We start from the raw sequence: 21,068 nt of genomic DNA on the forward strand, positions 1-21,068 counted from the left end.
AAACAAAAGCATGATGTAAATACTCTCAGCAGTGAAGAAGCTCCTCTTCTCTTCTCTCTCCCCTTTCTCCCCATGATTAGCATTTCAAACAGTCCTTGTTTTGCATCAGAGCTTCATGCTTGTGTGCATGCCATCACAGCCTTGCAGGTGGTGAACTGTCCAACCGGTGGAGCCGAAAAGCAGCCTTTCTGTGTATGTTTGTGTGCTGTTTTGGGAGAATGTCTCTTCGTGGTAAGGAGTAGTCCAAAGGGATCTGACCTCTTTACAGAGCTCAGAGTAAGTCTACGGGACAACATTGTTTACAAATGCTACATAATCATAAATTTCTCAGTATTTGTGGTCTGCTGCTTTGATCGGCACAGAGAGTCACAAGCAACTGACTGCATTCACATTCTGCCTCCTGAAAATCCACAAAATCTCTTTTTAAGTGTCTGCCAGCAGGCCCATCCAAACTTTGATTGAGTGCATCACAATGTGCCCAGCATATCAAGCACCGAAACAATGATACAGACTTTTGCAGTAGCTGCCTGTTTGGACTCGGGGAAGGGTGAAGCGTCATTTTATCTTAAGTCAGTTGCTAATAGATTGTTCACTCCACGGGATTAACCCCAACCCAAATTGTGTTCAAGCAAAAGGGAAATTAAAATAATGAGTTCCTCCAGTTTAAAGCTCAGCCAGGAGATATCTAATTAAATCTATATTGTTCTTTGCTCTATCTGACGGGGCGTTCACTGTCCTCAGAGTCCAGTGTTAGTTAAGGTGACTGCAGCAGGCCGGGACAGGGTCGTACTGATTAGATGGAGCTTCTGTCTTGCTACCGTGCCACCTGAAAGAAAACACGAGAAAGTACAAAATTTCACAACAATCACAATTATATACTTCATTATACTTTCTACAAGATAAAGCAGATCTGATAAGAATGTTATTGTGTTCAGTATGTAAAGTAATTAGCGCCACCTCGACTAGCTGCAACATTAAAGTGATGTTCACATTAACCCATTGACGCCGGGAAAGCATTATCGCATTTCTACCATTAAAACCGGGAGCGCTGTTGCGTCACTCTACCATTAAGGCCGGGACAGCGGATATGTCATTTTGTAGTATTTGTATTTTTTTCCACCTATTTTCGGTCTCTTGGCCAATGAAATGCATCAGAACATGATCAGAATACATGCGGGGGTGTCGCAATGCAACATTGGACTTTTCCAGAACTTATAAATCATGGTAAAGACGACTATAGCGGAGGAGCTCAGCAGGAAGTGACGGAAGAGATCTGATGAAAACAGCGCCGATCATTTAATTGCTGATCCGGACTTTGAACCCTCGGAACCAATCGACCGGCATTTATGGATGAGGAATATGTTTTTAGACGACATATTTTCACCGAAGAACAGACAGATTTGTGGCCATCTGGAGATAATAATAATATTATTAATAATATATTAATATTAATAATAATAATAGGCTGATTGATTGTGATGATGATATAAGACATCATGACTGTTTATGTCTTATATTACTTTATGCGTCGTTGAGTACCCTGAAAAGTGCAATATATACAATGTATTATTATTATTTATTATTATTATTATGATAATTTTTTTTTTTTATTATTACAGTAGGCTAATGAGAACTATGTCTTGTTCTTCCAGTGATCATATCATGTTTGCATCTTCCTAATGGGCATGCATTAGTATTATGCATAGGATTTTTTATTCAGTCAAATGTAACATTTGCTGAGTTTGTTGATTTTTTAAAAAACTTTATTGAAGGTTTGGACAAATAAACTCAACTTGTATGAAAGCCACGGGTATAAGCTCTCAAATACTTTTTGAATTTCATTTTTATCTGCTACAGAGGCTGAAAAATCTATTATTTAGTAGGTGTTGAATTTCCAGAAAAACTTCAGGTTTTAGGGGGTCATTTGAAAATCGCCCATAGGTTTTCCAGGCATTTTTTTCCAGGCGCTTAAGGCCTTAATGGGTTAATGCACCAATAACTGACATACAAGATATACTTTAATATTAAATAAGCCTACTTTTAGAATATTTTGATGCTTATACTTTTGTAATTTTTACTTAAAATTCACTTAAAATTTTTAAAGCATGTGTTTTACTTTACTTACAACTTTTACTTAACCCATTGAAGCCTGACAAGCGGATACGTCGTTTTGTAGTATTTGTATAAGCTCTCAAATACTTTTTGAATTTCAATTCTATGTGCTACAGAGGCTGAAAAATCTATTATTTAGTAGAAGAGTTGACACTTCTGTTGAATTTCCAGAAAAACTTCAGGTTTTAGGGGCTTATTTTAAAATCGCCCAGAGGTTTTACAGGAAGTTTTAGGCGTCAATGGGTTAAAGGAAAGGTTCACCTGGAAAAACATGACGTCATTTTCTTATACGTGTACTGCTGTTTATCAGTCTAGATTGTTTTGGTGTTGGTGTTAGATATCAGCCGAAGACATGTCTGCCTTCTCTCGAATATAATAGGACAATGGTTTCAGCAGAATAAGATGTTCCCAGTACGAAATGATCACAGTATTACCGTGTACAGTATTCCACATTTATTATTATGATTATTATCAGTTACAATGGCCCTAAACGTAATGAAAACAGGGTTATATTTGGTTGGACAACTATTTACTATAATTGAAGCTTAAAATTATTTTTCTCCCTTTTGAAAATAAACAAAATAAATAAGAACGCTGTTCGTCTCCCGCTGAACAAAACAAATTAGGAGGGGGAAAAAAAGAGTAGGACCTTTAAAAAAGTAATTTCTTTTTAGAAAAAGAATCAATCATTGCTGCGTGTGTGGTGCAAGTTGATGAGTCTGATAGGCAGTCATTAGGAAAAGACATGCAAGTTGTATTCTTCAACACCATAGAAAAAGTGTGATAATCTGTCATACCTTTTCATACCATGTGGTGTTTAAACTTGCCAAGATATACATTAAATAAAACTCTTATCAATGCCTCTTTCCAGAAACTCAATTTAATGACAGAACTATTTCCTTCTTCTTCTTCTTCTTCTTCTTCTTCTTGTACTACTACTACTACTACTACTTCTTCTTCTTCTTCTTCTTCTTCTTCTTCTTCTTCTTTTTCTACTACTACTACTACTACTACTTCTTCTTCTTCTTCTTCTTCTTCTTCTTCTTCTTTTTCTACTACTACTACTACTACTTCTTCTTCTTCTTCTTCTTCTTCTTCTTCTTCTTCTTCTTCTTCTTCTTCTACTACTTCTTCTTCTTCTTCTTCTTCTACTACTACTTCTTCTTCTTCTTCTTCTTCTTCTTCTTCTTTTCTTTCTTTCTGTCTGTGGATTATCTTGAGTAACTGGGTCATGATTTCTAGAAAGAGATCTTCAAATGTATTTTTTTTTGCACTTCCCAATCGCAAGCAAAGTGCAGTATAGTCCCATTATATTCAAGAGAAGGCAGACATCTCCAACACCAAAATAATCTAGATTGATAAACAGAACTATTATAACTAACTAATATATATATATATATATATATATATATATATTTATTTATTTTCATATATATTGAGGTTAACTACCATGTTCTCTTCTGTCTTCTTCTATAGTTCAATACAATATTCTGATGAACCATGTGATATCTTTTGATCACTGGCTGCATGCTGCTGCTGTGAACTCGCCCCCTGATTCACTGTAAAATGTCTCCCCAGGAATCAAACACATAAAACTGCAACAAAAAGGCAACTTATAAGAAAGTGCATTACTAAACGCAATGGGGTTTCTTCTGGCCGTCAGATTTAATTACATGGATTTTACTGTTCAGTATTAGTTTTCAGCTTATTTCATGTTTGTCCTCTTGGCCCCATCATTCACCAGATTATAGAATTAGGTTTTCTGAGCCAACTGTGCCTGGCGGAGAGCAAGAGGGTTGATATGGCCAGTGGGAGCGGTGATTATGCTTGATTGTGGAATCTTTCAGCATCAAAGGAGGGCTTACTAAAATAAAGCTTTATGATGAGCATTCAGAAGTCTGTCGGCCGCTGTTTTGCATAAGAGTAACGCAATAAAAAAGCAGAGGATTTACTGTATGACTGCTTTAAGGCGTCTATAAATACGATGCTTTAAACTAAAGCGATTCTGTGTTATTCCTTTGTACGGTGTTCCTGTTGCTGTGACTCAGACTAATGCAGGCCTTACCTTTGTGGTCTTTACTTTGTTCCCAGAGATGCATGACCAACCAGTGAGGTCAGGGAGAACACGGCACTCTTCCCCCTCCAGACACGGCTCCATTTTACACCACCACTTCTGACGAACAATGGAGGCTGGAGAAAAACACCACAGCCGAGGGTCACTTTTTAGATGGAAGGACTTCACAAAAGACTTGTTTGGACAAAAACATCTCAATCAGATGTTGCACTCTGTGGTCCTCGACAGCCTCAGTATCATTGGACTCTGGTGGAACTGACTAACCCAACTCCACTTTTACAGATAATATATTCATGTCATGTCAGAATATTTCTGGTTAAGAGAGGCAGAAGAGGGTCCTAGTAATATTACCTTCAACACAAGAGGGCAGAGCCCTTGTTGTCCCCGCCACCTGTCCTGGGAAGCAGGAGCACTTGACTGTTTGAGAGCGTTCCTCAATCTTGTTCTTATTGCAGCAACGATGAGCAGCAACCACTTCACAAGTCCCTGTCCTCTCCTGTGATGACCCTAGGAAGAGAGTTTAGAGGAAAAGATGGCAATTTCTATTCTGTGTTTTGTACGTAAGTAGAGGCAGCTTTTACAGATTGCAGTGTTATAGTCAAAGTGCAATGCTTTCTTGGCTTTATCAGATGTTAAATGTTAAAAAATACAGTCTTTTTCTTTTGTGTCTTTCATTCAGATGACCATAAAACCTGAATCATAAAACACTTCTACCCTAATGTTGATGTTTGTGAAGCTACAGCACCCCCAAGTGGATTAAAAGCACCAGCACTCACAGTAACTGTGGCACTCACAGTACTGAAAAACAACATTCAAATGTCAAAACATATTAGCAGAAGTCAGCATTTTCAGTCGTCTGATTTAATGTTTCAGATTGCGTCAATACATTTAAATAAATGAGCTGAATAAACAACATGAGCAGAAATGTTTTCTCCCACACTTGCTTCTGCATCATTTCACAGAAAAAACATTATTGCGCTATTGTGATCATTGCACCTCTGATGATTTATTCTGATGATGCACTTAGACTGAACTCCAAATAGAAGAGGTGCGATGTAGAAGTAAAAACATAAAGAGAAAAACCCATGCATGCAACTTTTTTTGAAGTGAAGTGTCTGCAGAGCTGCATGACCAACAACACCTGCAGCAGAATCAAAGCAAAGATTTAAAAATGTAATCATAAAAAACAACAAGTTTAAGTTATCCATGTGCAACACTGGTGGAAAGTAACTAAGTACATTTACTAGAGTGCTCAACTCAAGTACACTTGTTTCTATTCAATGCCACTTTATGCTTCTACTCTACTACATTTCAGCTGGAAATGACCAAACACTGGAGAGGCTTATAAATACAATGGAATATTATGCATTGAACCAGTGGCTGATAACATTTTCAGCTTGTGACACTTTACAAAAAAGCAACTGAATATAAATGTGTGTTGCATCATCTCACAAGCTTGATCAGGGTGTGACTCCGAGAATGAGAAGCACTAGTTTAAACTATCCAAAAATTACATAAAATACTGCTTAGATATTGATGCATGATTATTAATAATCTAATTGAATATTTAATATATCATTCATAAATTCAATTTTTCAAAACCACAACTTTTACTTTTGATACTGTAAGTCATTATTTTAAATAAATGACTTAACTTGTCCTTATTTGATCAATTTTATTTATTTATTATTTAAACTTAAATACATTTAAGAAATTGTTTCATTAGCATGTTTTTATATAATTGATTATTATTATTATTATTATTAATAATAATAATAATAATAATAATAATAATAATAATAATAATAATAATAATAATAACCATTGTATTATATTATTATTATTACTACTATTATTATAGTTATTATTATTATTATTATTAATAATATTATTTTTTATAGGGATTTAAATACTTCCTAAACAATTGTTATAAGGACTTGAGACATTGTCAGTTGGACTTGACTCCATTCAAATCACTGTTTTAATGACTTGAAACTTGAATTGTCAGAAAATAAATGAAAACAAGTTGGAATAAAATCACCACACATGTAAAATAGACAGCTATATATATTATCTTAATGCTTCTTATGTATTTGTGCATATAAATAGTAAAACACAATTTTTTTTTTACAATCTAGAACTGTTCTAAAATATTATTTTTAGTGATAATGACATTTGGATAGGTGCTTTTGTCATGTTTCTTGTAATGTATAAGTCCCTGGTAGCTTTACATTTTAATAGTCAGACTGATTGTGCTGAAGAAATGATATCATGCATGTGACATAAGGACAGTTTATGAGCTACTAAAATAAATGTGCAGAAAGTCTGCAAAATCAACCTAAATCAATACTGACATCTCTATATCTCCACATTAGTTTCTGTTTCTAATGAGAAGCTCAGTGTGTGTTAGGTTGTTGTTGCTCAACTTGAACCCTCCTCCTACAAGGCTGGTGACCAGGAGCTATAATGAGTCCCCCTGTGACTGGTCTGGTTGGGTCTGACACTCACCTGTCTGTCCTCGAGAGCTTTGGTTGCCAGCGGACACAAGCTGGCTGCAGAAGCCTAGTATACATAGAAGCAGGAGGCCCCAGTGTAATGGTCCGGCCAATATGTTCATCTTCATCTTGCCTGCAAAGACAGAGACATTAATCCACACTTAATTATAAGGAAGTAGGCCAATACTTCTCCCTTAAGTATGTGACCATAAAGTGAATTAATATGGCTTCTGATATTCTCTGACTCCTGATACGTGGTTCATAAAGTCTTGCATGTATTTTCTCAATCATAACTCTCACATCACTGAGCTAAGCCAGGGCAAATCAAAGAAACGCCAATAAAAAAGCCCAATCAGAGGCCCGACTTAGGAGGCGGATGAGTGGATCCTTGCACTCAATTCTGACTCATATTATCCTGATAATAATATTAATCGTGTTGTTATTATTATTATTATTATCCTGAGTCACAGGAAAAACTGGGACGTGGACTTTTATGTCAAATCAAAGGAAAAACTAATGCTGTGCAAAGGTTATAGAAAATAAAACATTGCTTTTTAATTCACTAGTTCTCGATTCTTTCTCGATTATTCTGCAATTTATGTTCTCAATTCATTTTATATAATTATATAATTTTATAATCACGTTAAACATAGAAAAATCAGCATATTCCTTCCATTTAAGAAGCATGAACCAGCAAATATTTTTGAATTTCTGCTGGAAAAAAAGAACAATTAATTGATGATCAAAAAAGTAGGCCTTTCATTTTATGTTACTTATTTTAATCTATTTTCAAATTATACATGATATACATATACTTTTTTTTAAATCATGTTTGTGCCAAAACAGTTCACTATCACTGTTTTACATATACACACATGCACAATGTGTTTAAAAATAAATAAATAAAAGTGAGTCTGCTTGATTTTAACATTTATTTTGAACATTTAATCACAGAGTAAACGAGAGAATGTTTAGACATAAAACCCTCACAGTATTTTCCAGACTTTGACAGTGATTGCAATGAATATTTTAAGTATTCAAGCACTTACCTCTGCTCAGGTTATTGATATGCATGATAAGTCGCTGCAGAAGCCTCCGTCAGTGTCTGGGTTAACATCATGCATAATATATATGATGATGGTTTGGGCAAAGATGCAAAAGTTTGAAGCAGAAAAAACTCCAGTTTCAGAAGTTTTTTGCCTAAATTCTAAGCACGAGCGAGAGAGAAAAAAAAAAGTCGCGAGACCACCTGCGTGCTGCTAAATAACGCCCCAGCTGAGATAACAGTCAACACGTCTGCTCAGCGAAAACCTGCAGTTTCACACTTGAGCTGCTCTACCTGGAGTTACTACCTTTAAGGCAGGATGTGATGTGAGAGATATGTTGGACTGTGAACACAGCGGGATCACTCCGACGAGCAAAGCCTGCCAGCTTTTCCCGTCAGGAAAATTAAAACTTAATCAAGCCAGAAACCATCTGTCCCCTGGACAATATGCGGCCACTTTCATTAGCGCCCTAAGAAGCTTAAAGTGAGTATCGACATCCTGTCACACAGCGGACACAGGATATAAACTGCATCTCAAGGCCGAGGACTGTTCTCACGAAAGATCTGTCTTTAAAATCATATTCCAAAACAATCTTATGTATTTTGTCACTCTGCCAAACAGCAAAGGTGAGATTTCACACCTGTTTATTCCCGAGAATGCAAATTTATATCTGCAATCCACTAATGAAGGAAAATGTCAAACTGAGCTATAAATATTCAATTAGGCTTCAACTGAAAAGTACAATAGTAATCCCCCCCAAAGTAATAAAATATTTCTAATTGCTCAGTGACTCGTATTAAAGAAGTAGTTTGACATTTTGGAAAATTTGCAGATTAACCGAGATAAGAAGATACCACTCACCCTTCAAGACTCCCACATAAAACATGTATTATTTCGATGAATAAAACATCAATGTTGTTAATCTTAATAATAGACTTCCTCCCAACTCTTCTGTGTTATAAAAGTATTGCGTGTTGAGGGTGTATTCAAGCTGCAGCTAATGTGCTTAAAGATAAACACTTAAGCCGCCCTGTTGCTGTGAAGTGAAGTGAAAAATCTGGTTAAAGAGGCTTCCTCTACAACCATGATAATAAAAGTTTATTAGAGCATAGTGCACATCATTATTCTCATTTGATTGACAGGGAAATAGCTACAAGTCAAAACAGGACAAATACGTCAAGATGTAAACGTTACTAATAGAAAAACAATGCTGCTAATAAATGATTCCGTATTCATATGACAACCAAATCCAATCCCACAAGCGAGACCTCACACGTATTATTTACATTATCATATCAAGTGTGCTACTGCAACATCACAGCAACACTCTGATGTAAGACCCATTCAGCATTCAGATGCAGTCGATCTGACATCAGTGCTGACTGCGTGGTGTAATGAGTGTTCAGGTGGTGAAATTGAGCTTGAAGAGAACTGTCTGGGGCGTGGTGACGTCAGCCACCGCTAGTTCCTGTCCATTCGACAAGCCCAGCTCTGCATCAGAGAGAAAAACATACATATTATGTTATCATAGAAGTCAGCAGCAACGGGCCACTTTGAGGAACTGGGAATGATTGGAGCGCTGCGCTTTCTTACCTTTCAAAGTCTTGCAGAGGTTTGGCCTTGTTCGTTCTTCGATGGACTTAACAGACTGGAAAAAGAATGTGATTGTAGTTTAGTTGTAGTTTATTATAGAATATAGGTATCCAAACAACATGCAGCCGTTACCAGATATGAAATATTACCTGCAAATACAGTGTCTTATTCTTCCCCTCCAGAGTTGTGGTGATAGCTGGGGATTTCATTTGTCTGAAACACATTTAACACATGTAATATTATTATTATTATTATTATTAATACTAATAATAATAATAATAATAATTTAAATTATCGGTAACACTTTACAATAACCATCTAAGTGATGTTTATAGATGGTTTATAAACCAATTATTATTAACCATTTACAAAATTCTATACATATTTAATCTTTAAATGGTTTCAAGCAATTTCTTAAAGGTATAAGAATAATTTTGAAATAATTTACATACTTAATATGGTGTTAAAAATGTTATAATGTGTGTAAAGCTATTAATAAACTAATAATTATGTTTGTTTATGGTAAAGTAATCTATTTGGCATTTATAAATTATAGTTCAACATTATTACATTTTCTATTCACCATTCTAAATGGCCTATATATGGTTTATAAATGATGATTAAACATTAATAGACTATCTGTTTACCATCTATAAATGATGGTTATTGTAAAGTGTTACCAAATTATCTGCCATATCAGTAAAAAAGTATTCTTATTCATGTTATTTGCTTTCAACCATTCAACTTAAAGGAGGTTTACACATTTATATGTGGAGTTTAAGTTGCACCAATGTTATGTGCAATATGAATTTTGTGTGTAATACTTTTGTTATGTTTGTTGATTGAAAGTTTTTCACCTTACTGATTGGCCTTACAATAAAGATAGACCAAGAGATAAAGTGGATTAGGTTTGTTTTTTGTTTTTTTTGCGTGAAATCCAGTTTTTAACTGGAGTGGGGTCGCTGTTAAAATAAGGAAATAAGTTGTTTTTCCTAAAGAAGCATTCCAAAATGTTGTATTTTACTGTGTACTCACAGAGAGGCATTCTCAGTCAGGTACTCTAAAACCTCCTGTAGTTTGGCAGAAGGAGGGAACTGGAGATCCTGAGGCACCTGGCTGCAGGCCGAACAATTTTCCTGCCAACCAAAGATGACGCAGAGTAAACTGATGATCTCATGTACAGAAAAATGCATATTAGACCGCAGACAAGGTAATTATCGGTAGTCACAGTTGCTGGCAATTTGAGCGCACACACCTTTCGTTCAGCTTCGAAAGTGTAGGTGTACAGTCCGTCCACGTCATTGAAGACCAGGTAATTATTTAAAGGGATATACGCACTGCAAAATAAAACCTGATGTTAGATTTTGTTCTTTCATGTTGTTAAATCAATTGAGATGAGCGATAAATCATTTATTTCTGCTCCTAACCTTGTTGCAATTTTAAAAACTTCAGTGGCGCAGGTAGCTATGGAGAACAAGGACAAAATTAAGTATTGTGGCATGAGCTGTTTAAGAACAATAAATCACAAATTAGCATTTCATTCATTTATTTACTATCCTTAAAGGAACACTCCATCGTTTTTTCATATTAAAACATGTTATTCGGTCAAGTAAGACGAGTTGATACAGACCTCTTGCGTCTCAATGCGTGCACCCAATCGCCCTGGCGCACGGCGCCACTTGGCTAGCACTTAGCTTAGACCACTTCATTAATTAGGATCCAAACAGATGGACAGTTGAATAGCACTTGGGAGCACTTCGACTCGGCGCAGTAATATCATCACTCCTGAAAAATCTTCTCCCCTCAGGATTGATGATGTTACTGCGCCGAGTCGAAGTGCTCCCAAGTGCTATTCCGCCATACATTATAGTTATCCTTTTTATCCGCTTAGAAAAGCGCCACGTTTTATTTTGTGTCGCCATACTTGGTCGTTTAACTACTCGTGTAGCTGTATTTAAATAGGGAAAACGTGGAGGAGTTTGGTCGCTTCTAACTGTCCATCTGTTTGGATCCTAATGAATGAACTGGGCTAAGCTAAGTGCTAGCCAAGTGGCGCCGCGCGCCAGGGCGATTGAGTGCACGCATTGAGACGCAAGAGGTCTGTATCAACTCGTCTTACTTGACCGAATAACATGTTTTAATATGAAAAAACGGTGGAGTGTTCCTTTAACTGCTTATCCAAACTTGGGTTGAAGGGTTCTGCAGCCTTTTATGCATTTCCAAAACCAAAACAGTAAGAAATGGGCTTAACAATGTGTGCTCTAACGTAAACTGCAACCTCTCAAAAAAACAAACAGGATCGGAACAGCCAAAATGTCAATCTCTGGGCTTCAAATGATAAGCCCTAAAACAATGGGTAAGGTATAACAAAAAAATATTTCAAAATAGTTCCTTTCTGTCACCATCTCTGAGTGTCATACCAGCAATAACAGCATTAGTTGATGCCACCGCAGGAATGATCCTCTTCACAACTCCTGTGGCAAAAAACAGTCACAGTTTTCATTCCAACACTTAAAGCCAATTGTGAGCTCAAGAGCTGTCAATTATAAAGACAAAGTTATCACAAAAAAACGAACCACATTAGCACTGAATACATTATTGCCTTAAAATTTACAAGTTCACCTTGAGTGAGTCTGTATGTCACTCCTGTGATGTTAAACTCTGCAGCTCTTTCTTGGGATCTTTCAAACACCCACTGGATGTGTTCTGGACTGTCTCCATCTAGGCTGGTTTCTAGTTGAGAAAAGTTGGCTTTTATTGTGATAATGAACACAGGCAGAAGGTTCAAGGCAGAATGAGTAGGATATTCCTAGACTATGCATAAAAAAGGCGCTCAGTCACCACTTATGACCCACTAGAACAGTAGTTCTCAACCTTTTTGAGTCGCGACCCCCAATTTAACATGCATGTTGTCCGTGACCCCCACTCACTGAACAGAATCTCACACGCACAGTTCAGATCACCCAAAAAAGAAACAAAATGACCAAATAAAGGAAACAAAATGACCAAAAAAGACACGAATGGACCACAAAATGATCAAAAAAGACACAAATTGAGCAAAAAAGACACAAAATGACCAAAAAAAGACACAAAATGACCAAAGAAAAGACACAAATTGACCAAAATAGACACAAATTGACCAACATAGACACAAATTGACCAGAAAAGACACAAAATTACCAAAAAAGACACAAATTGACCACAAAATGATAAAAAAAAAAGACACAAAATGAGCTAAAAGGACACAAAATGGCCAAAAAAGACAAAAAATGACCACAAAATGACCCAAAGACACAAAATGACCACAAAATGACCACAAAATGACCAAAAAAGACACAAAATGACAAAAAAAACCCACAATGACCAAAAAAAGACATTAAGTGACCAAAAAGATTAAAACACATGAACACTTTAACACAGAGCTGACTTCCAAAATGATTTGGTGACCCCCAGAAATCATCTCACGACCCCAAATGGGGTCCCGACCCCAAGGTTGAGAATAGCTGCACTAGAAGACTGTGGCAGTGTCTGTGTCTGCAGAGACCCTGCTCTCTGCATGTATTTTATCTTTTCTTCCTTTTTTGCTGTGTTCTGGAGGTTCCTGGGTGTGTCGCCTCAAGCCACACCCCCCAGGGTGTCAGGGTGTCAGGGTGACCGGGTGCCAGATTGTAAGCATGCATCCAAGACGAAGCTACGAAAAACGGTGGACACAGTGCCAGAAGAACACAAACAACGAGGCAAACAAACCAGAAGGGACTAATCCTGCTCATTCTGCCTTTAGTAATGTGATTAGATGTGTTAAAGTTAAAAAAAAAGAAGGTGTGAATATTTCATCTTACCTCCAAATGGCTTTTCTTTGGGCCACTGTAGAATTCTGGCATATTCAATGCAATGTTCTGGTAGCCTGGGCATCGACGCAATGGTGCACATGGGGAAATTTATCTGTGGGCAGTAAAATTAAGGTCAAGCTAAAGGAGCACTAGAAGCCTTTTTTTTTCTTTTCTGCAGAGTGATATCAGACAGCTTGAATGTCTTTGGTGTGTTTTTTGGCAAGTCACTGCTGTGTTGGATTTACACCTCACCTGTCTGTCTGCCTGTCTGCCTGTCTGTCTGTCTGTCTGTCTTTTTCTGTACAGTCTGGTAGCGATCAGTGCTTATGTTTATGAATATCTCCTCAATCAAATCTTTTTTTTTTGCACAAGCGAACAGCAGCTGCTGCAGATGGAAATGTGAAACATCACCTCCTGTGCACCGCAGATGCTTTCTCACACCCAAAAGACAAGTTGAACAGCAGATGTGAAAGATTTTGTAAAGTTAATAGGTTGATTAACTATTCTGTCATATCATAAATCCATTAAAAACAGAAGATTGGATTTCTACTGTAATTATATGAATCGTTAAAGTGAAACTGTAAGATAAATTGCTGTTGAGAAGTGACCGACCTGTGGCGGGTACAGCTCCAATGTGCAGTCGATGCATGCAGTCATGCCGGGCAGAATGACACGAGCGTTTCCTTTAAATCCCTCTGTTCCTCCATCAATGAGAGGGATGATGGAGCTGGGGTCCAGGACTCCGTCTTCATAGCTCAATAGCGATATCTAGAGAAGGTAACATCAATTATATCTCTTTATACCAGGGATTCCCAAAGTGTGGTGCGTGGACCACATAATATGATAATGACACAATTACATTTTTTCCCCCCCACACAATAAAGACGTGTTATTAATTAATTAATAAATACAGGCTATTCAATTTTGTGTCATTTATTGTTCATTTTTGCATCTATTTTGGTCAATTTTGCATCTATTTTTTGGTTGTTTGGTGATTTTTACATGTATTTTTGGTCAATTTGTGTCTATTTTCATAATTTTGTGTCATCTTTGGTCATTTTTGCATCTATTTTTGGTTGTTTTTGATCTTATAATGAAGCGTAGAAGAAGTTAGCTTCTTGTTCTTGTATCATTTTTCCAACCTGTGTTATGATGACGGGGTTGTGTTCACTCCACGCTCATTTAAATTTGCTGCAATTTTTGTTCAACGCAGCTCAAAATATTATAACATTTTCCCAACTGATCTGCTTTCTGCCTCTGATCCTGAGCCTGTCATCATCCTCCACCTTTAATATGGCTATAAAAACTCTTATTGCATTTTGTTTTTTTTTGAAGGTGTGGGCGATTGGGGGTGCGTCAACCCAGTTGGGACATAGAAGGGGGTGCACGGCTGAAAAAGTTAGGGAACCGCTGCTTTATACGCTCCTAATATGCAAAGATATATCAAGTGAACACTCAAATGTCTCTTTCCTACCAGCATCCCGTTCATCCAGCGTCTGGCGAGGATGGAGTCCAGTCCACAGACGATGATGTGGAACTCTGCAAAGAAAAAAGTGCTTTAAACCTCTGAGGTGTTTACTAGGTAAGCTCATAGATCTTGTAAGAAAAAAAAAACGGTAACACTTTACAATAACCATCATTTATAACTGGTAAACAGATAGTTTATTAATGTTTAATAATCATTTACACACTCAGGTCAGTCCAAGAACATTGGGCTGATCTATTGAACATGCTGAGGCGCAGGCAGACAACCTATGTTACACCATGTTTTATATGGATAGGTGTGTGTAAGGGTGTGTGTATATATGTCGATATGTATTTTCTTATATATATATATTTTTGTATATGTATGTGTGTATGTGTATATATATGTATGTTTTATATTTTTATTTTTTTTACTTATTTTTTTATTTTATATTTTATTTTATATATATTTTATGCATGGGTGTGTGTGTATATATATATATATGTATATATATATATATATGTATATATATATATATATATTTATTTATTTATTTTTATTATTAATATATATATTTTTTTTCTACACACTGTTGTTTTAACTGATCTGGTGTATTAACCTATTAATACAACGATGTAAGGGTCTCTGGGGGAGTGGAATGGGTGTTGGGTTATATAAGAAAATGAAAATATGTCTCTTCGATTGTACTGTTTACTGCAACTGTGAATCAATAAAAATATATATTAAAAAAATAATAATAATCATTTACAAACCGTATATATAGACCATTTAGAACGGTAAATACATAATTTATTAATGTTTAACTAACCAAATAATTTAAAAAGGGCTAATAGATGGTATATTAATGTAAGTTGATAGTTACTTTACCATTAACAAACAATTAAATTATAATTAATAGTTTATTAATAGTTTTAGTTGCACTCATTTTAACATTTTTAACACCATATTAAGTATGTTAATGATTTTGAAATGATTCATATACCTTTAAGAAATTGGTTGAAAACCTCTAAAGATTAAATATGTATAGCACTTTGTAAATGGTTAATAATTGGTTTATAAACCATCTATAAACATCACTTAGTTGGTTATTGTAAAGTGTTACCAAAAAAACCTACGCCTGTAGAAGGACTCATCAAAGTCTTGGATCTTCTTGAAGTGACTGCATGTTATAAATAAGGAATAAAAATCACGATCAAGATATGTTTTATACACTGTTAAGTGACCTTGAGATGTTTTTCAGCTGTAAAAACTGTTGCTGCAAAGGATACGGGACAACTTTACATCCAGGGATACGGCTGTTGACGAAGTCGGCAGCCACATCAGCCTTCGGTCGTCCAACATCTTTAGGCCTAAATGGATGAATATAATATAATAATAATAGGACATACCAGATTCATAATGTAATCTGATTTTATCACACCGGAATTGTTACGTTACTACAAGGGACAGGCATTTTAGGTCATTTAAAAACCCAAGTACTCACATTTTCTATTAGTTGGTTTAATTGACAGATCTGTAAACTGTACCTGCATTTCAAATGGCACACTTTTTCTTTTCACTTTTAGTAATCACTCCAGCATTTTAGCTGAGCTCGTGACACTGCGCCTTAAACTTTTACCCTCTTGTTCATTAACCCATTGACGCCTAAAACTTCCTGTAAACCTCTGGGCGATTTTAAAATAAGCCACTAAAACCTGAAGTTTTTCTGGAAATTCAACAGAAGTGTCAATGCTTCTACTAAATAATAGATTTTTCAGCCTCTGTAGCAGATAGAAATGAAATTCAAAAAGTATTTGAGAGCTTATACAAATACTACAAAACAACGTATCCGCTTTCCAGGCTTCAATGGGTTAATACTGTGGAGAGACTTGTGTGCAAGAATAGCTAGAAAAAGCTTTAGTTTACATACTGCAAAATGCAACCAGATGCAGTAGGACATCCTGGCATTTTTGGCAGCATTTGACACACTGTATATTGGGACATACTAAATCTTTTTCTGGCATAATAAATAGTATGGTAGTATAGGTATTGGAGCACACAGTAAGTTTCTACACAAAGAACTCTGGAGGGGACGAAATTGACAAAAGAAATCTTAGTCGTCTAGCAACATCAAAACAACCAACCAACGTTTCATCTAAAGTTACAAATGGACTCATTTTACAAAACCTGGTCAAAATGGACAGAATATGTTAAGCCTACAAGTTCTGATTTTATATAAAACTGTCATTTAACTAACAACGACTGCTGCAAAGAATAATGATAGGAGAAAATGATGACGCTGTGTGATATTGGTACCCCCCACCCCAACTGTTCTTGTTCTTTGTTCTGTATAAAATGTTAAAAAAAAATTCCTCAATAAAAAGTGAATTTAAAAAAAATTAAAAAAAACAACCAACCAAGAGGGGACAACCCTAATCGCCAGTAACCATTTTGGTAATGAGTTGGATTATCTTCCCTTCCCTGGTGGCATCACAATGGCCATGGTAACAAAGCTTGCAAATGAGATTATGATCGTGCTTTATGGGCAAACTTTTTTTTTTTTTTTTTGCATTGCACATCAATTTAGTCGATTTTGTCTAAATAGTTCCAAACATCATTTGTATGTCTTGTCACCATTCTGCCTGTTGTTGGGTTTTTTTAACTTAGCCTAGTATTTGACCACATACTGTATTTGTTAAGTATTAAACTGCCGTTGAAACTATAGGGAGGAGGAAGAACAAAGGTGAAACCTACCTGAAAAGAAACTGCCTGTTGAGGTTGGACAAATCAATCGTGTCCATGTCAACCACATGAATAAGGCGAAACCCAGACAGGGCCTAAAACACAACAGGACGAGGCATGAATGACTCGACTCTAAAGATGCAAGCAGTCAACTTACATTTGAGTGAGGACATTGATTCCACATACAGTACAGGCCAAAAGTTTGGACACACCCATCTCATTCAATGCGTTTTTCTTTATTTTCATGACTATTTACATTGTAGATTCTCACTGAAGGCATCAAAACTATGAATGAACACATATGGAATTATGTACTTAACAAAAGAAGTGTGAAATAACTGAAAACATGTCTTGTATTTTAGATTCCTCAAAGTAGCCACCCTTTGCTTACTAGAATATAAGACATGTTTTCAGTTATTTCACACTTTTTTGTTAAGTACATAATTCCACATGTGTTCATTAATAGTTTTGATGAATTTACAATGTCAATAGTCATGAAAATAAAGGAAAAACATTGAATGAGAAGGCGTGTCCAAACTTTTGGCCTGTACTGTAGATCAAAGCCGTTTCCTACCAGATTTTTGAGTAGTTCACATCCAAGTCCTCCTGCACCGATGACCAGGATCCTACATGTCTCCAACAAGAACTGTAGAGACTGAGACAGAAAATAAAAAATTTACTGATTTGGATTACAACTATCACTAAAACTAGAGCTACATGGTGGTAGTAGTGGTTAGCACTCTTGCCTTCTCCCCGTGTCAGCGTGGGTTCTCACCGGGTACTCCGGCTCCCTCCCACAGTCCAAAAACATGCACTTAGGTTTAACCCATTGAAGCCTGCAAAGCGTTTACGTCGTTTTGTAGTATTTGTATAAGCTCTCAAATACTTTTTGAATTTCATTTCTATCTGCTACAGAGGCTGAAAAATCTATTATTTAGTAGAAGAGTTCACACTTTTTTTTCCAGAATTTCCAGAAAATTAGAGGCTTATTTTAAAATCGCCCAGCGGTTTTTCAGGCCTCAATGGGTTAATTGGTGACTCTAAATTGCCCATAGGTGTGAATGAGAGCGTGATTGTCTGTCTCTATGTGTCAGTCCTATGATAGTCTGGCAACGTGTCCAGGGTGTACCCCTCCTCTCGCCCAATGTCAGCTGGGATCGGCTCCAGACCCCCGCGACCCGAGTGCGGATAAGCGCTTAAGGATAATGAATGAATAAACTATCACTAAAACTAACTGATTTTGTTTCCATGCTGGTATTTTTTTACGTTACCTCAGTGCTTGGCTCAAAGTCAGGATGTGTGAAAGGGCCAGGTCTCTCCAAAAACTTCCTCACATGATTCCAGCGACCATCCCAGTCGCATCCTCCATCCGTGTGTCCGCCATCTACAGCCATTCTGCACACACGACACATAAAGATGCACTAAACATGTACCATAACTTGAAATAGTACATTTTTCCCTTATTTTTTTTAACTCTAATATTGCAATGCATGCCTTATTATTATGCATTTTTAATTTTACGAGGAAGAAAAGACAAAGAGTCATTAGGATGCATGGCTACATAACGGAGCTTAATGAGAAAAAATGCTGCTATTGAGCACTGATTTATGGTAACTACAAATAGTAAATTCTTCAGATGAATCAGCATCATCTGGACTGGGTGAAAAGTCTTGTTCCTTAGCTTTTTATTACACATCCTAGTTGTCTTTGACAGGACTCCCACTAAGGCTTAACATTGATTGTGTGTTTTTACAGTACAAAACGCATGAAGTACACTTGAGTGGACAAATAAATATTTCTTTATAGAATAAAGATAGACTTTTTTTTTAAACCTTGTTTTACATCCCTAATGATGTATAAAAATAATCAGTAAAAAAATCCTGGTTGAGTTTATCATAATTCATGCATGAGAGGGTTAAGGGGCCATCGAACAGTACAAAATAATAATGTTTTTTTTTTATTTTCCAAAAATCACAAGTCATAGTTATGGACTCAGACACACTGTAGAAATGGTTTTATATTGATGGTCACATGCAAGTGAAGCTGGGAATCACTTCACTAATTTCCTATAACTGCACCCAGTATTTACTATAGACTATTCTATAGCAGACTTTTTGCAGTTAAAATTCAAGAAATCAATATTATGTTTGTAGTAAGAGCATATTTGGATTACTACTGTCGATTGTAATTGTGCTTTAATTACCATTTTCACTTTTGAACTGTATTGTGGGACATGTGCATCACAATCATGAGTCAAGTGTATATTAAAATGCATTTATGACTTGTACCGAGTTTGAACGAACAGTAACACTCAAAACCTGTTTAGGATTATTAAATATGTAGTACAGATTGGTACACAGCTATAGTGTATGATAATGCTATTCCTGATTTGTCTTGCAAGGAGGACACAGGATGGTGCAGTGCAGGGTCTTTGCATTTGTGAATTGGTGTATTGTTTGAACGGATGAATGGTACAGACACTAACTGGGTTATTAAGGCTGTCCCTGGTTATTATGTATATTTTCATGTCTCCTGGCCCAGCAGTCGCTGCTCACAGTGCAACGCAAACCTGCTGCCAGTCAGAGACCTTTATTTTGCATTCGTCACTAACTTCTCAGTCAGGTCCTCTATTCGCCTTCTTTTCTTCTCCCTGGAAGAAGAAAGTAGAACATGGCTCAAGCATGCCGGGCTATGGACAAAAGGTGCAAGTTTAACAGCAGAAAAATCATATTTTTCGTCCACTGAGACTTACGGCTCCTCGGCATCCGCCATACTTTCACGGTCCCATGTCCCCGATTGTGAGTGCTGTGTTTCCGAGCATCAAAGCTGCGCACAGCTGCGCACAGCTGCGCCTGCAAACATATTGGGAATATACAGTATTTTTCTCCTTCGTCTCACCAAAACGACTGGACCTAAAAATTTAGGCATGATTAAGAAAGAAGTGTGATATTAAATTATATATAAATGATACCCAGCAATAAAATGACAAGAAGTCTAAATTGCATATTGAAAGGCACAGTTTCAGGCCTCATCCTTGTTTTTTGTATTTGTAATATTTCGAGTTTAGTCATGATATGATTTAGCTTTTACCACACTGTAAAAAATGTTTGTAGAAATAACAATAAAACACTGTCAAATACATCAGAAATATAGCACAAAATTAAAAATTGTATATCACCGTATTAGACACTTTTATTTACCGTAAATCAACGAATAGCACTTTTTTCTGTCATAAACTGGAAGAAACACACAGTTTTGCTGTAAAAATATAACATTTTCAAGCAAAATTTATTGAGGAATACCATGATGTGTGAATGAATGACACGATTACCCTAAAAATAACGGGAATATTCAGTCTAAATTACTTTAGATTTGCTGATATTTACATTTAATTCATTCATTCATTCATTTCAAATCACAACTCAAAACACATCTGTTTAAAACTACCTATTCCCTCTGATGACAATTGCACTGTCCAACCTATTGTATTCATCGTGGTAATTAAATAATAAAAAGGTAACTTTTTATGTAATATGATAGCACCTTTAAACACAATAACATAACGCAACTTAATATAATGTGTAGTTTGGATTTCAGATACATTTAATTATAAACATTTGAAATGAAATTCGAATGGAATCTTCCGTGTTCTTTTTTTTAATGCGGTACTTATTTTAGTTTGTCTGCTGTAGTTTCTTTTATTGTCTAAAT

At 36.1% G+C, this 21,068-nt stretch overlaps 2 protein-coding genes across 2 annotated transcripts; both read right to left on the reverse strand.

Moving 5' to 3' along the window:
• Positions 1 to 814: 814 nt before the first annotated feature.
• On the reverse strand, positions 815 to 8,662 carry LOC131971566 (chemokine-like protein TAFA-4). Its single transcript, XM_059333075.1, has 5 exons — positions 7,731 to 8,662; positions 6,695 to 6,814; positions 4,538 to 4,693; positions 4,178 to 4,302; positions 815 to 826 (listed from the first exon to the last, which is right to left on the reverse strand). Exons 1-5 carry the CDS (start codon positions 7,753 to 7,755, stop codon positions 815 to 817), a joined length of 438 nt encoding a protein of 145 aa, XP_059189058.1. The 5' UTR covers positions 7,756 to 8,662.
• A 142-nt stretch (positions 8,663 to 8,804) lies between these two features.
• Positions 8,805 to 20,172, reverse strand: LOC131971885 (NEDD8-activating enzyme E1 catalytic subunit-like). Its single transcript, XM_059333543.1, has 18 exons — positions 20,110 to 20,172; positions 19,969 to 20,007; positions 18,629 to 18,752; positions 17,932 to 18,012; positions 17,370 to 17,452; positions 15,905 to 15,985; positions 15,752 to 15,795; positions 14,625 to 14,689; positions 13,763 to 13,918; positions 13,160 to 13,262; positions 11,943 to 12,053; positions 11,741 to 11,794; positions 10,748 to 10,784; positions 10,576 to 10,657; positions 10,356 to 10,456; positions 9,470 to 9,533; positions 9,321 to 9,375; positions 8,805 to 9,218 (listed from the first exon to the last, which is right to left on the reverse strand). Exons 1-18 carry the CDS (start codon positions 20,127 to 20,129, stop codon positions 9,130 to 9,132), a joined length of 1,389 nt encoding a protein of 462 aa, XP_059189526.1. The 5' UTR covers positions 20,130 to 20,172; the 3' UTR covers positions 8,805 to 9,129.
• Between the last annotated feature and the right edge of the window lie 896 nt (positions 20,173 to 21,068).

Source organism: Centropristis striata, chromosome 5 (genome assembly GCF_030273125.1).
Source record: "Centropristis striata isolate RG_2023a ecotype Rhode Island chromosome 5, C.striata_1.0, whole genome shotgun sequence".
Classification (NCBI taxonomy): Eukaryota; Metazoa; Chordata; class Actinopteri; order Perciformes; family Serranidae; genus Centropristis; species Centropristis striata.